This window comes from Pelecanus crispus, chromosome 1, assembly GCF_030463565.1.
Source record: "Pelecanus crispus isolate bPelCri1 chromosome 1, bPelCri1.pri, whole genome shotgun sequence".
In the NCBI taxonomy this organism is placed as follows: Eukaryota; Metazoa; Chordata; class Aves; order Pelecaniformes; family Pelecanidae; genus Pelecanus; species Pelecanus crispus.
Window position 1 is genome coordinate 113,071,142 of NC_134643.1, and position 14,064 is coordinate 113,085,205.

General features: G+C 38.9%; 1 protein-coding gene across 1 annotated transcript in view; it reads right to left on the bottom strand.

Moving 5' to 3' along the window:
* ROBO2 (roundabout guidance receptor 2) overlaps positions 1-14,064 on the bottom strand; it is a 444,176-nt gene that overhangs the window by 37,702 nt on the left and 392,410 nt on the right. Inside the window, exons 23-25 of the mRNA XM_075712688.1 lie at positions 13,696-13,821; positions 9,162-9,318; positions 2,893-3,153 (exon numbers count right to left, since the gene is read on the bottom strand). Coding sequence (XP_075568803.1) covers positions 2,893-3,153; positions 9,162-9,318; positions 13,696-13,821 — 544 coding nt within the window. The remainder of the gene's footprint in view (positions 1-2,892; positions 3,154-9,161; positions 9,319-13,695; positions 13,822-14,064) is intronic.

A 14,064-nucleotide genomic window follows, 5' to 3' on the forward strand; every position in this document is an offset into this window, starting at 1 on the left:
TAAATTTCACTCCTTCTGCTTGAACAGACTCAGTGCCCTTCAGTAGAACTCACCCTAAAGAGGAGGAAATGACCAGTAGGACAGAAGAAATTTTGAAGTCCAATAAACCCATTATCAGCGAGGCCTTTTTATTTTGCTGTATTCCAAGTATTTTAATTGATTTAATTGCAGCAGTATTAGGGCATGCATGTGTGAAATTACTGCATGCAGCAATCACAATTAAAAAAAAGAAAAATGAAGATAAAAAACACCCACAGGACAGCTACATGGCCAAAGGCAAGCACGGGACTTGGAGTTTCATTTACAGGGTCTCTGAAAGGCTAGAGAGGAAAAAACCAACCATCAGCTTTCAATGCAGCATTCTCCACAGCACTACAGGTACACAGCAAGCTGTGCCAGGGGACCGAGGCATGACTGGCCCTGGCATAAGAGCATGTACCATGCCTGAAATTGCTAACTTAGGCACGTGGGAATCCTTGGGTGGCTGTTCATGAGGTGCCGTGACCTGATTCGAATTGGCAGCGCTCTGGACGGGATCCAGGATTCTGCTGGTCTCTTGCTTGGACATCAGCATAACAGAAAAAATTACAACTGTCACCTGTTTGGTTTCCTAGCTCTAATATGTTTCTGATGAAAACTGTGTGCTGTATTATTGCCTACACTTGATAAGTGCTCTTTATTCAAACAGCCTTTTCTTTTTCATAAAGTAAGTCTATTGGATCTGAGAATGTCATAGTAAATGTTATGTACCACTGGAATCTCTCGCCACCTTGGTGTAGGTTTTAAATTATTGCTTATTCTGAAGCTTATTTGCAGAGCAAAGGCTTCCCTTCCAATATACAACCCCCTTCTGATTGGCAGTTCTTGAATATTCTTCTGTCTGGACACCAGGTTCTTAGCTATGCAGTGTTCAAAACACTGCGCTAAAGGGCACTACCATCTAACTAACCCTCAATAAACAGTGTGATTAGCTCCCAATCAAGCAAAATACTTAAGTATATGCTTAATGTTAAGCAGGTGATAGAACAATTGAAGTCAATTTCTCGTGTACTTGTAGTTAAGCATATACTTAAGTGATTTGCTGGATCAAGGCCATAATGATTATGTATTTTTCCAGTAATCTCTAATGTGTTCTTTCTTAAATTTCTAGTTGTCTGGTCTCTATATTTCTCTTCTATTACTCCTACAGTAACCTACCTGACAGGTCTCATCTTGTTGTTTTGTTTCCCCTCCCTCCCCCCCACATTGGACAGGTTAACTTTGTGAAAAGAAAACCAAGAACTCCTCTTTCCCTCTTAAGACAATGGAGGACTTCCCACTGACCTTGAACAGCATTTGCTGAACAGCATAGTATGTATCTAGCCAAACATTTCCAAAGCATTAAACAGTTCCATGTCACAACTACTGCAAAAATCATTTGCATTTGCAACCCTCAATATTTACTCCAATACCTGCTATAAGGTCAGTTATTCTCCTTTATATTTTTTTCAGTTTCATGCTCAATTACTGGGACCTTACACAAGACTGACATTAAAATCTGTATGTTCCTAAGCACATAATGAGAGTTCCCAATCAATTTTCATTTCTCAAAAAAGGGAGCAAGACCTTTCCTGTCAGCTGCAAGAGGCTTTGCTACAGAGTCCTATTACGCTATCTGCTCCCAGACTGGCACCCACGGTTTGTAGGGCGTAGAAGGGTAACAGCTGCAAAATGCAGCAGCGATTGACTGTACAGGCAGGGTATGCATCTGTGCGCTGGCTCAGAAGTCAGCTACCTTCAATAGGCCAGGTCTGGCTGCTGCCTGGGATTTGGGTCTGTCCCACAGGCAGGCCGGGGTCTGCGCTTGGCAGCGTGGCACTGCAGTGGGACCGAAGTACCCTGTTGATTGAGCGCAGATTGCAGACAAGCCTTGAGGCTTCGACGGTGTCCAGGGAAAACAGCTGGCTTTGATTTGGCACCGCCTGCCTACCTGCCTGATCTATTTATGGTAGCTCAAGCTGAATAACTTTGTGGCTTTATTTACCAGCAAAGAAAGGCTGCTCCTCCGCTGGCAGCGCGCCATTCAGTAACGAGCTCTGCTCCTCTCCTCTGAGATTTGCGGGCTTTGTCTGGATAGAAAAGTTGCAAAAGGACAACTGCAGCGTAGGGAACATCCAGAAAGCAACTGACCTTCACCGTATCCCCAGCCTGGTGCAGTTGACAAGTTCTTTTTCAGTCCCTGAAGAGATTGCTTCTGTTTGTTTTGCAGGGGAAATGTTACTGTGGTATTTGCTTGCTCTTCCTTTAAATAGGCATAAAGCACTCTAAAATGCTAGATCCATTTTGTAAATTCTAACAACTTCCTTCCTGCTATTTCTGGGTTTTTCCCTATGAATGAGAAATTTTCATGGTATTTCAGACTACAGTCAGAGATGCAAATCCTTCATCCTCATGTGGCACAGGGTAAAAGCTGCTACATTGCTATTTCAGGTGACTAGCATTATTTTTAATCAGGAATTTAGAACCTCAGTATTTTCGAAAACCCTGAAAAATTCACATATTTTGCTAGCCTGAAAAGAAAGTACTCTGAACTGTATAACAGTTGTCAGTAGGAGGGTGTAAGTAGGGTGTTAACTACTTAGTTGAATATATGTAAAACTGCAGAGGAATATTATTTTTACGTGATTTTAGCCAAGATTTAACATATTACCAAGCATTATGGTTGAAAAAGCACCTACTAATGTTTAAGGCCTTCATACTGTGGATACAGTTTTGCTATTTCTTCTTCCATTTTACTGCTTTGGAAACATTACTGAAATGTTGTTGAACACAGTGGATATTTATGTCATCGAGGAATAAATTATTATTATGCTTTCATTTCCCAGACCGCAGGTGCCCCCTTCAAACATTTACCATGTCTGCTTTGCTATATCAAACTGGTAAGCCCTAGTTAATTCATCAAGGTGGGCTTGAAGCATTGGCTGCATCTCCTCTCGTGGAGAAGGTGTGAGGGTTGCAGTTGACTGTTGCCCAAAGGAGATCGCAGGTGATGAAGCTACTCCTCGGACAGGAGGTGTGGGAACACGGTCATCGTCTTCTTCAAGCTCATCCTCCATGCCCTGATGTAGGTACGTCTGAACTGGCAAAGGCGGACACCAACCATCACTGTCATATCTAAAATAAAAAACAAGGAAACTTAGTATATATCAAACCTCATCTCTCACGTGCAGTAAGGGGTACACAGGATTTCTGCTACTGGTTGAACCCTCGCACACAGTGTGAGCTTTAACATTTATTGAAAACAGGATCATAATTGCTTAAATTCTCCTTATTGAGTCTGTTTAATTTTTCCCACAACTGCTAAGCAACTTGAACAAGATGTGCAACAAAAAAATTACCAGTCCATTATCTCATTTGTTAATGGTGATTAGACAATATTATGCCACAATCAACAACAAAAATGAACTCACTCACTTCCTGGATCGTTAACCTAGCAGAACGCACGGAGATTGACCTAGACCTGAAAATAACAGCACTTAAAAGACAGAGCGAGCTTTACGTAGTTGCATTTATGCACTTCCTTATTCCCATCCTCCTTTTTGTTGGTTTATAAATTTACTATTTTTTTATTTTGTAGCTTAAATAAAAACCACACTTACCACACTGCATATGGGTATCTACTGTGATATGTAATACGTTCATGTCGCAGCAGCACTGACCCTAAGCATATGCTATGTCACAGCACCAGCTGATAAGATACATTAGCACACATGTTGACAGCTCTGCCAGCACCCCACCTCCTAACCAATCTTTACTGGGACTTACCTAGACAGTGTTAAATTTCTGAACACTTTCAACACACCTGCCCAAAGTAAATTAAAAGATTAACAACTACCAATATTCTTCAACACCAAATTCTTCTCTCTTCTCCTATAGGAGACGTTCTGATAGGTTTTTGTGCTTCAATTTTTAGTCTTATACCAAAAGTGTAAGAGGTGCTGCTACATCTGGTCAGGGCTAGAAACAGAAGCTTTATATTCTACTACCGCTTCTTATGTAAGCTTTTGCAACAACGCAATCCTTTTCTGTTTCTGTCCTCATCACAGACCTTTCAATTCAGTGTTCTATTACAGTATCGTGCCAGGACTCTGTCCCTTAGAGACACCAGCATCAGCCAAGACACATGGGCCCTAGTGACTGTGGTCATTCCCTGTGCATTATCTCTCCAGAGTTTGTCTGAAGTTTATCTGAACACTTCAGTTGTGCACAGCTCTGCTGACAATCACACCACTCAAATCTCAACACTGTCTGCTCTTCCCATCTTCAAAACATCCAGTCTGTCTGCAGTCTCTTGAGCATCTGCACACATTTCTTCTTAACTCCCAGCATATTCCAAGATACCTCAGGTTAGAAAGCTCTTTTCAAAAGACAACCAGTCAACCAAAAGCTCTCACAGCTCCTTCACTGTCAAACCATCTCACACTCTAAAGGCCATTCCCCAAGCATCATCTAAGTCACTTTATCTTCTTTCCAACTTCAAGGGCTGCTGACAAGGTACACCCCTTGTGTCTGCAATGCAGTCAGGCAATGCATTGTGTTGTACAAGTAATTTCTCAAACCAGTTTAAAAATACTCCTTTAAGGCTCCTGATTTGGAAGGAAGGAATTACCAGTTTCCCAGAGAAAAATGAATCACTGCCAATTTTCTCAAGTGTGAAGCTGGGTTAGGAAAAGGCTGGGAACACTGAGACAGAGACGTTTCAAAACCTATACTATGAACAGAACATTTACTTTAAGCAAAACCCAAAGATTTCTAAAATTAACTAAACTACTTTTTCCTTATTCAAAACTCTGTAGTCTGTATTTAAAAGTACAGATTCAGGATAGCTAAAACAACCTGACTTAATAATCCAAAAGTCTGTGGAAGATATATATTGTAATTAAAGCCGGTATCCCTTTAAATCTATATCTAGATATGATCATATATAGATATACAAACATACATTCGTGTACAGAGGTGCAAATAAATGCTGCATCTTAACACTTGGCATTTAGGAGCTTTTGAGTGAATGATCATTACCATTTTCATAACACAGAGATTTAAGAAAATGTTGCATGGTACAAATTCAATTCCTTAGGAGACAATTAGGATATGACTAACTCAAATTTATCTTTCCTTGCAATATTCACTCATGACATTACCACTGAAGGGTGAAGGGACCATCCTAACTCATGCTGCTAAAAATGTACAGTGCAACAGCTCTGTCACTTACTTTTACTCTCTCAACCTCATCCTTTGGTGTAATGGCTGCTGTTTTAAAAGGGACAGGGCAGAAAGACACTCCTTAGTGACTTTTCAGTAATGCATAAATGAGCTTTGGATGTGCTCGCCTTTTGACCCTACTCACTTCAAATCCCCAAATGTTCAGCCTGATAGTAAAAAGATTTCTTAGTAAAAAGATTTCTTGGTAAAAAGATTCTGCACAAGCACCATATCTTTACCTAGATTTTGTTTGAAATGGAAAGGAGCCTAAGCCTGAAGTTCAGGACATTGAGATTCAAGATTCCAGGTACAAGAACCTTTGTCCTCATAATGTAAGATGTCCAAAAAGCCACCAGTTCTAACCTGCATTTTACAAAAAAAACCCAAAAACCAAAACCCAAACAAACAAAAAAAATCAAACAAAGAAAACAAAATCAAACAAAGAAAAAGCTAGCAAACCTAATGCACTACATAGTAACTACATCTCATAGATGATGCGGTTATTGAAACTTCTGGAACCAGCATAGTGAATATTGATCACATCCTTGTTCTTTTTGGTTTTCTGAATAGATACAACTTGGCGAAAATGCATGCGACCTTTTTTCAAGTACTTCTTATTAAAACCTAAGCACCTTCACTTCACTAGGGACCTCTGATTGTAATTTCATGATAATTAAGTCTCTAAGTAAGTTCTGGTTAACAAACATCACTCTCTATGTTTCTAATAATTTTTATTGTGTTCTCAGCACTTTTATTCTATAGTAATCTTTTGCTATCAAAAAGCTTCGTTCATTACATTGATAGATTTTTTCCTTCAAAATAAAAAATAGTTGTGATAGATAAGGGGCACATTCTACAATTCTGTTTCATTACACACATTGTTGGAACAAAGAAAGCTTCCCTTTCTATGCCTTGCCAGAAAGCTTTTGATGATGTAAAAGGTATTACCTTCTTTACTTTTTCCCAAACCAGAAAATGACTATCAAATATATTGACATCCAGCAGGTAGTATTCCATTTTAAGGTGGAATCAATAGTAAGAAATAAAAATAACAAATTATAACAATATGAAGACTGCCTTTACTGGGGATGGCTCAAGATTGGGCATATTATTGGTGAAAAAATGTAAGTAGATTATAGTGAATAATGAATAAGTAATAAACATTTCCTTACTGTCAAGTTTATTAGATACAACCAAGTAAAAACATCTTCTCTGAAAAGGGCGGGAAAGGGAACGTGCTTCATTAGGAGCTACTACAGGAAAAGAGAAACTTCAAAGACTCGGCAGTATATAGAAGAGAAAATTAAGGAAGACAACAAGGAACAGGCACAGTTTGTAGAAGACCACAAAAAAGGGGAAAGTTTCACAGGAAAGAGCTTGCTAGGGAAACAACACTATAAACAGACTTTCTCCACAGATTAAATAGGAATTTAAGACATCCCAAAAGCCACCACATTATACAAAATGGCTGCTTGGATTAACATGTTCACCTTTCCTTATGTTTGTTGCAGTTCATGGGAAAAAGGAGGTGAATGCAAACCTCAGTTCTTCTTGGGAGAAGATGGTAGAAAGAACTGCAAACATAATTTTTTTTTCATCCTTACCTATGATTAAGTTAGGTGACTTTCTTTCACTTGCTGCTATGATGGATTTTCTTTTACAATTTATAAGCCAATAGGCCACTAGTGTTAATTTCTAGTAAGCAAAATAAGGTGTCAAAATTGTTTCATTTATTTGGGATACTCATGCCAATGAAACTCACACTTGAATTCAAGTGCTATAGGAAGACTTGCACAGAAAAATAAGTCTCTGTTTAGATGCCAGCTCCCTTATTTTATTGCTCTAAACATTCACCTTTCATATCATATTGTAAGAACTTTTAATAAAGTCTTCAGTTTTTCTGACTGGAAGATAATTTTTCAATTGTGATTCACAATATAATTATATTTGCATGTAATTAATTCTAAAATTAAAACATATTCAACTTGTCATACATAGTATACATCAAAGCAAATCAAGAAAAACAGAACAGTTTAAAAAATTGCTTGCTTTTTTTTTTACCCAGTATGTCAATATTAAAGGCAACCTAAGGAATGCAGTCTATGATTCATTCCATTTTAGCATGTTGAAAACCACAGAAACAAGATCAACTCCTGAATACAGAATGACCATTAGTATTGGATACATCCTCAGGAAGTATGGGCACTGCAGATTCATTGGGTTAAGCACAGTTGGTTCCAAATTACTGTAGTTCAAGACTGATACTGTATGTCTAATCTTCAATTTTTTTGTGTGTTTGGTAAAATACACATTAGAAGGTCTTGTACAACCACTATTAATGAAATATTGCAAAACACAGAGAAGAGTAATTCAAAAGGTAATCCAAGGAAAAACTAAGTCTGAATTGCTAGGAACCTGGAAGGCTGGTGATTACCTTATCCTTAAACAACCAGTATTGTCTTGGTGACCAATATCTTTCCTTCCACCTCAATAACAGATACTTTATGCAACTGAGGAGTCAAGCCCTGTGTCACAAGGGATTTCTCTAGAAGGTATTTCCATTTACCTTTTATGTTATTTCATTGTCCTGAAAGAAAATCCAAGTTGTTTGCCTTCTGTAACGTAATTATTTTAGTGAAATGGCTGCACAGGTGTTTTAAGGATATAAACTGATAAAGACAAATATCATATGGCGAAAACATCTTAAATTTCTTTTAGCCTTTTATAACAGAATACAGAACATAATGATTATATGCACTTTTTGCCTTGACTTTTAAACAACACTTACAATCAGTAAGGTTATTAATTTTCCCTTGCATTTGCTTTCAAATTCTAATAAAATCTGAATGGACCTTCATTTTAAAAGGAACTCCACTGACTTACACAGTTAGTTATTATTCATTTTAAGAGTTAAAGGACTTGGTATAAACTCAAATATTAATATTTAATTCTTCTAAATTTCATTATAAAAGTAGTCATGATCAATTCATGCTTCCAAAAGAGATAACACATGAAATATTTTTATTCAGTAAAGCTATTACAATGATTTTTAAAACATATGTTTCATCCTTAGAAGATATTGATTAATCCATGAATTTAAACAGGCAGAAATTTGTCCCTGTCAGTACAATGATTCTCAAAGGCTCCAACAGAGCTGACCAGAGTAAACTATTTTTCTGTATAAAATCTGATTTTCTTCCAGAGTTTGATAACATGGTATTTCATATAAATTCACTTTTTAAAAAGCATTCCATAATTGTTCTTTTTGCAGGAAATGTCTCTTTCCTCTCATTTAGTGCTTTTCGTGTGATTTTCTGTCCTTGAGAACAAGTTTAAGCTATCCAAAAATAAGTGTAAGGTTCCAGAATCTCAAAAGTTGTTTAAATAATAAAAAATGGCCTATAAATAGCATGCCTTCTTCAACTGCGAAATTTCTTCTAAAAGCCGATGAGAAGATTATTGTCCACTGGTTGATCTTCTAAAATTAATCCAATTTAGCGTGAATTTTTTTGTTCTGTTGGCTCTAATATTTTTAAACATCAAAGCAGTGAAAAAATACAAGGAGCCAGATTATGTCATCCTTACTCACTCTGAGTCCCATCATTTGCAAGCAGTCCCAACAGAATTCAATCAAGCTACCTATGAAGTGAGATACTTCTCAGCATGAGTAAGCAGAGAAGCCCTACACGGTGGTGAAGCAAGGTCACTTTGATTTCCATCTTCAGTCACTATCATGAGAAGCTATTCAAACATTCGCCCTCCACAGTGTTGAATAAGTCTGTAGGATAAGACGCACTCTCTTTTTTTTTAAACCAAAACAGAATAATATCATCATTTAGCAAAATTAAATTTAAAAAAAAAAAAAGGCCTCATCTCTGCAAACCACAGATTTTGCTTCAAAAGAAAAAGAATAAAATTACCCTGCTTCTTGCTGATCCACCCCATAGTGTTCCAGCTCTGTGCCTGGAAGCGGCTGCACGGGAGGGGGTGGGAGGGGAACGCTAGCCCAGTTTGAACCGTTATTTTTCTGGGGCTTGGCAGTATTTTTGTTTTTCTTCTTTTTCCCTCCTTTGCCACCTGCGAATCCAAAAAGAAAAATAAAATGTTAGAGATATAACGTGGGGAAAAAAGCTAGCTATTTATGTTTCTTTGAAAGAATTCTGTTTCCAGATGGCATGCCCCAAAAAAGAAGACGTATTTATATCTCAGCAGAATCAGCATCAACGTGCTAATGCTGTTACAAGGTTATAAATAATAATAGAATGGAATGGAATGGAAAAATATTCTGAATAATTGCTGAAAATCACTTCTTTTTAAAACGCCTTACATTTGCACCACAGTAGTGCACAAGCAAGGAAAGACATGTTTTGCTGTATCAGAAATGTATTTACTGATTTATTCATGTCTGCTTTGTGACTTCTTGAATTCACTGTTAGATAAAAATATAACAGACCATAGCAAATTATTTCAAATGTCAGAATCCAATGTGCATATAACACTGTTTTGCATAATCTCTTTTTGTGGAAAACACAGAGGTTAAGGACACAATTTGAAAAAATTGTCATTAGACTCAATATCTTTCAGCCAGAACGACAAGTGTAAGTTGTCAAAACAAAAAGAAACAGGGTTTTGCTAACAGCAATTTACTAAGTTCCATTTTTTAAAACACCAGGAAGTCATCTGCAATATTTTAGGACTGTCTGTTTCACAGGATTCAAATATCTTGTACTACTATGGAGAAGAGGTTCTATTTCTGAGGTACTACTCTAATGGAAGAGGCTAGCAGAAATGAGGTGAGCATTGCATTTTGCTTAAGCCCCCTTCTCTTTTCTTATCGTCCTTGGACCCACTTCTCCAGTTGAGACACTTCCATTTGTGGGAAAGTGATCTTGCAGAAAAAGCTCTCTTCCCACTTGTTTTGCTTCTTTTATTTTGCCCTGACTCCTTTTTCTTGTCAGGAATTCATTAAGAGGAAGAATGGCACAAGATTTCAAATCCCTTGACTGCTTGGAGACCCATCTATTTATTGACATTTTGTTGTCACTTTCAAACTTTCTGGATTGTTGAGTGGAACAATGGTTTGGCATGTGCTTTTTTAGTGGGGTACCCAGATGGCAGTCACTCATCCCTTGCCTATTGCAGAAAGCACGGTCTAATCCATCTTACCCACTGATGTCTCTTGCTGATTTATAAGGATCAACAAAAAAACTACCCATGTAAAAAGTTCTTATCAGTAACGAATCAAAAAAATCACAATTGACTTCGAAGGCAGGGTGGCATGGTGTGCACTGGCAGGCACCACCCTCTTTGCTATGGCTCTAGCTTTAGGCATAGAGACATCCAGGAGGAGCAATTCTAGCAATAGAGACAAGCACGTGTCACAGGACTTGTCATCTGAGAGACAGTGGCTTTCTTCTGTTACCTCCAAATGTCAGCAGAACCAAAATAGGAACGAACAGAGAGGGAAGAAACAAGGTGATTCTGTGATTCAGAAGTAGCCAAGACTTCTCTTTTCACCTCCTGTTGTGGCTGCTAGAGACAGGCAACAAGTCTGGCAAGGTTTCTAATCAGCCTGGCTGGCAGCATGTTGGAAACAAGACTTTGCTTTCCATTACTCAATTCCAGACCAGAGCTCGTCCTTCTTGTCCTGGAGTATTTATAGCAAGTCCAGCCAAGATCTTGTCATTCACCATGTGCGAACTGAGCTGATAGTCCATCTATTAGGAGGCAAGACAGGCTCTTCCCTCCTTTTGTAGCCAGGCAGAGAGGGAAGCTTTCTTGAAAAGGGAAAGAATGTTTTGATCAACAGAAAAGAAACCCCAGTGATGGTGGCAACAGAGGAACAAATACATGAACCTTCTGGAGGGAAAATGAAGCTTTCAAAGCACAGGTATGGCAGAAAGAGGAGTTAGAGATAAGGTCACAGAACAGTACAAAGGAAGTAAGTTAATTTTAATTTGTGGGACATGGGGGAATTTTTTAAAAGTCAGCAGGAGTAGGAGCCAACAAGAGCTAAGACAGGAGGTGCTGCTTTGGGGGGGGCAGGGGGGAGAGAGAGCGAGTTGCATGTTGCAGGGGGATTTAAACTAGGAATACTCAGAGAAGAGAATTGCAGAGAAGAACTTCAGCTTAGAGATTAGTTGCAGTGGAAAGGAAGATTTTGGAAGTGTAGCATCTTGGTAATCTTAGGAGACTGGTAAAATGGAAGTTGGATGTGTGGAGTGCTAGTATGGAGTCACTTGGATTTGGGGGTTTTGGAAAGAAAGGTAAAAGATAACGGAGCTATTAGAAAGAGTGAAGCAGAGAGCTGAGGAACTGTTCAGATGAAGAAATAAAAGAAAGGAACTCTAAGGTCATTACTGGTAGAGAAAGCAGCCTACACTGTACAGTTGGGCAGGAGATTTCTCTTCTGTCCCCATGGGCAGAGTTACTCCACTGTCAGATTAGTGGAATAGACACCTAATACATAATGCCTGATGCGTGTTTGAAAACCGTTGCACTGAAGCCTTGTTTCCCCATAGCAATGATGCTTGATGTTTCAATGTCTCCTCACATGAAATTCAATTATATTGTTTAAATCTCTAGATGAATCAGGTCCTGGAAAAAGAATTTGCCAGTTGGGCTGATGATTATAGCACTGACACAAGCTGGGAGCTGTGCAAAGTACAGCCACAAAATTTCTCTGCCTCACAAAACAGTTGAGTTTTTAGCTATTTTCCATTCCACAGTGGGATAGGTTTTCTCATGATATTCATTTGAAAGAGACAGAAACTTAGTCAGAATAATAAGTAGTACTTGAAGTACTAACCAAGGAAGTGAGAGAACAAGTCCCTGCTCACCCTGATGGGGACTATGTAATCAAAGCTGGTCTCTGACTCCAGTGATGCTCTAATTATTGGACTATTTGAAGGTCTCCCCCAGTTTCTCATGTATTACAGACATAATTAGCCTGTATTAAAGACATAATTAGTGGGCAAGGGAGAGCAAAATACTGACTCTGCAGTCCAATAGTCTGACACTCATCTGAGCATTGGGGCATCCAAGTATGAGCTGCTTTAATCACAACAGGAGTGCCCTGGCCATAGAAAGACTGGCTAACCTGAAGTTTCCACGTGTCGTCAGAAAATTTACTTCAAACTGAGAAACACTACACAAAATATGTTTCACTTGAAATACTTGTTCGAAGTCCAGCTTTTGATCAACTGGCATATTCCAATGAAACTTTGTATTTTCTGAGAAAATTCTTAGGCAGCTGTAGCTGTCAACACATCTAAAGTGTGATACTGCCCTCTGATAACTGGCACATATGTACCTCAGAATATCAATTTCTGCATTTTCATGCACCCAGAGGAGCAAACCGATTTCCTAAGCTACTTGCCAATACATCTTGCATACAAGCAACAAGAACCTTTCCTGAAGTATCATATGAACTTAGCTCCCATATACCTCTCTGTCAATGCCATAAGCCTAGTTTTTGATCTCACTCAAATCAGCTAATACTCCCCATGAGAACACAAGACTTGCAAACACATTTGGCTATTTGAGTTATGGGCCAATGATTATAGGTTTCTAATCTCAACATTCAATTTGAAGTCATTTAAATTGACATAAAGAAGCCATTTCTAGGGTTGATCTGTTACTGTTATGATTGCTCCAACTTACAGCGGAAATTTAAAATGCTACGGATATAGTAAGAATTTGAAATTTAAGTCCCTTCAGCTCTCTCATATTTCAGTTAAGTAAATAGCAGACTTTCATTTTAAGTGCTGGCTTTTCAGTTTTTGTCTTGGAAAAAAAAAGACATAGTTATATGTAACATAAGCAACAAGTAAGCAAAATTACAGAAATCAAGACAAAGGTGTGTTTAAATATAATACACAGCCACATGTACTACAATCATTTTCACCCAATGAAAATGCATTGTGTTTCCAATATAACATGCAGCACACACATAAAATTTACATTCTGTTTGTATGCAGACTTGGCACAATTTTTGAAACCCCAGTCATCTTGCAGGGCCCTACATTTATTGAGCTGCTTCACTGAAAACCAGCATTTAGAAACAGCTCGTGGGAGTGGGGAATCTGTTAACAACTCAACAAAAAAATTAAGCTCCTCATGAAGTCCAGTGTGGGGAGACCTATAAACTGAGGACTGATGCAGAAATAGATTTGCTCCATGAACTGCGTTGTCAGGGAAAGGATGTGACAAGGCAAGGTTTGCAATTGCACTGACATGTGCTGGTCGGGAGGATTCTCCAATTATCTCCAAATAGGTTTTGCAAAAGGCATTTTTTTTTCTGTAGAGGCCAACGTGACGCTGGTCGCTGATGTTCCAGTGGGCAGGCACCCTCGTACCTATCCGCAAAGTGCACCTGGGAGGTTTTCCGCCTCCCTGGCGAGCTGCTCGCCAACACCCCTCCGTCCCTCACCCACCCACGGCGGTGGAACCAACCTGAGAGGCTGCCACTCCTTTCGGAGCTGTTGTGGGAGCTGGTGGTGCTGAAATCCTGTGACTGGTTGTGTGGCAATCTATTAGCCAATCCCTCAGCCACGCGGTAGTCAGGGATGTAAAGCAAGGCTAAGGGTTAAAGGGCAAAGGTCACAGTGGCATCGTGTGATTAGTTGACAGCACAAGCACATGCAACACATGCAGTTAGCAAGTCAACGGCAGATGTGGTGGGGCAGCAAGTTTTAAATTGTCAGTTTTTAAATGTATACCTAACCTAGCCTAATGGAAGACAGATGGCTTGATGACAAAGAGGATTAAAAGCACAGAACAATATATTTTGTGATTGTGTGAGGTTCAGCACGCATGCAAGGT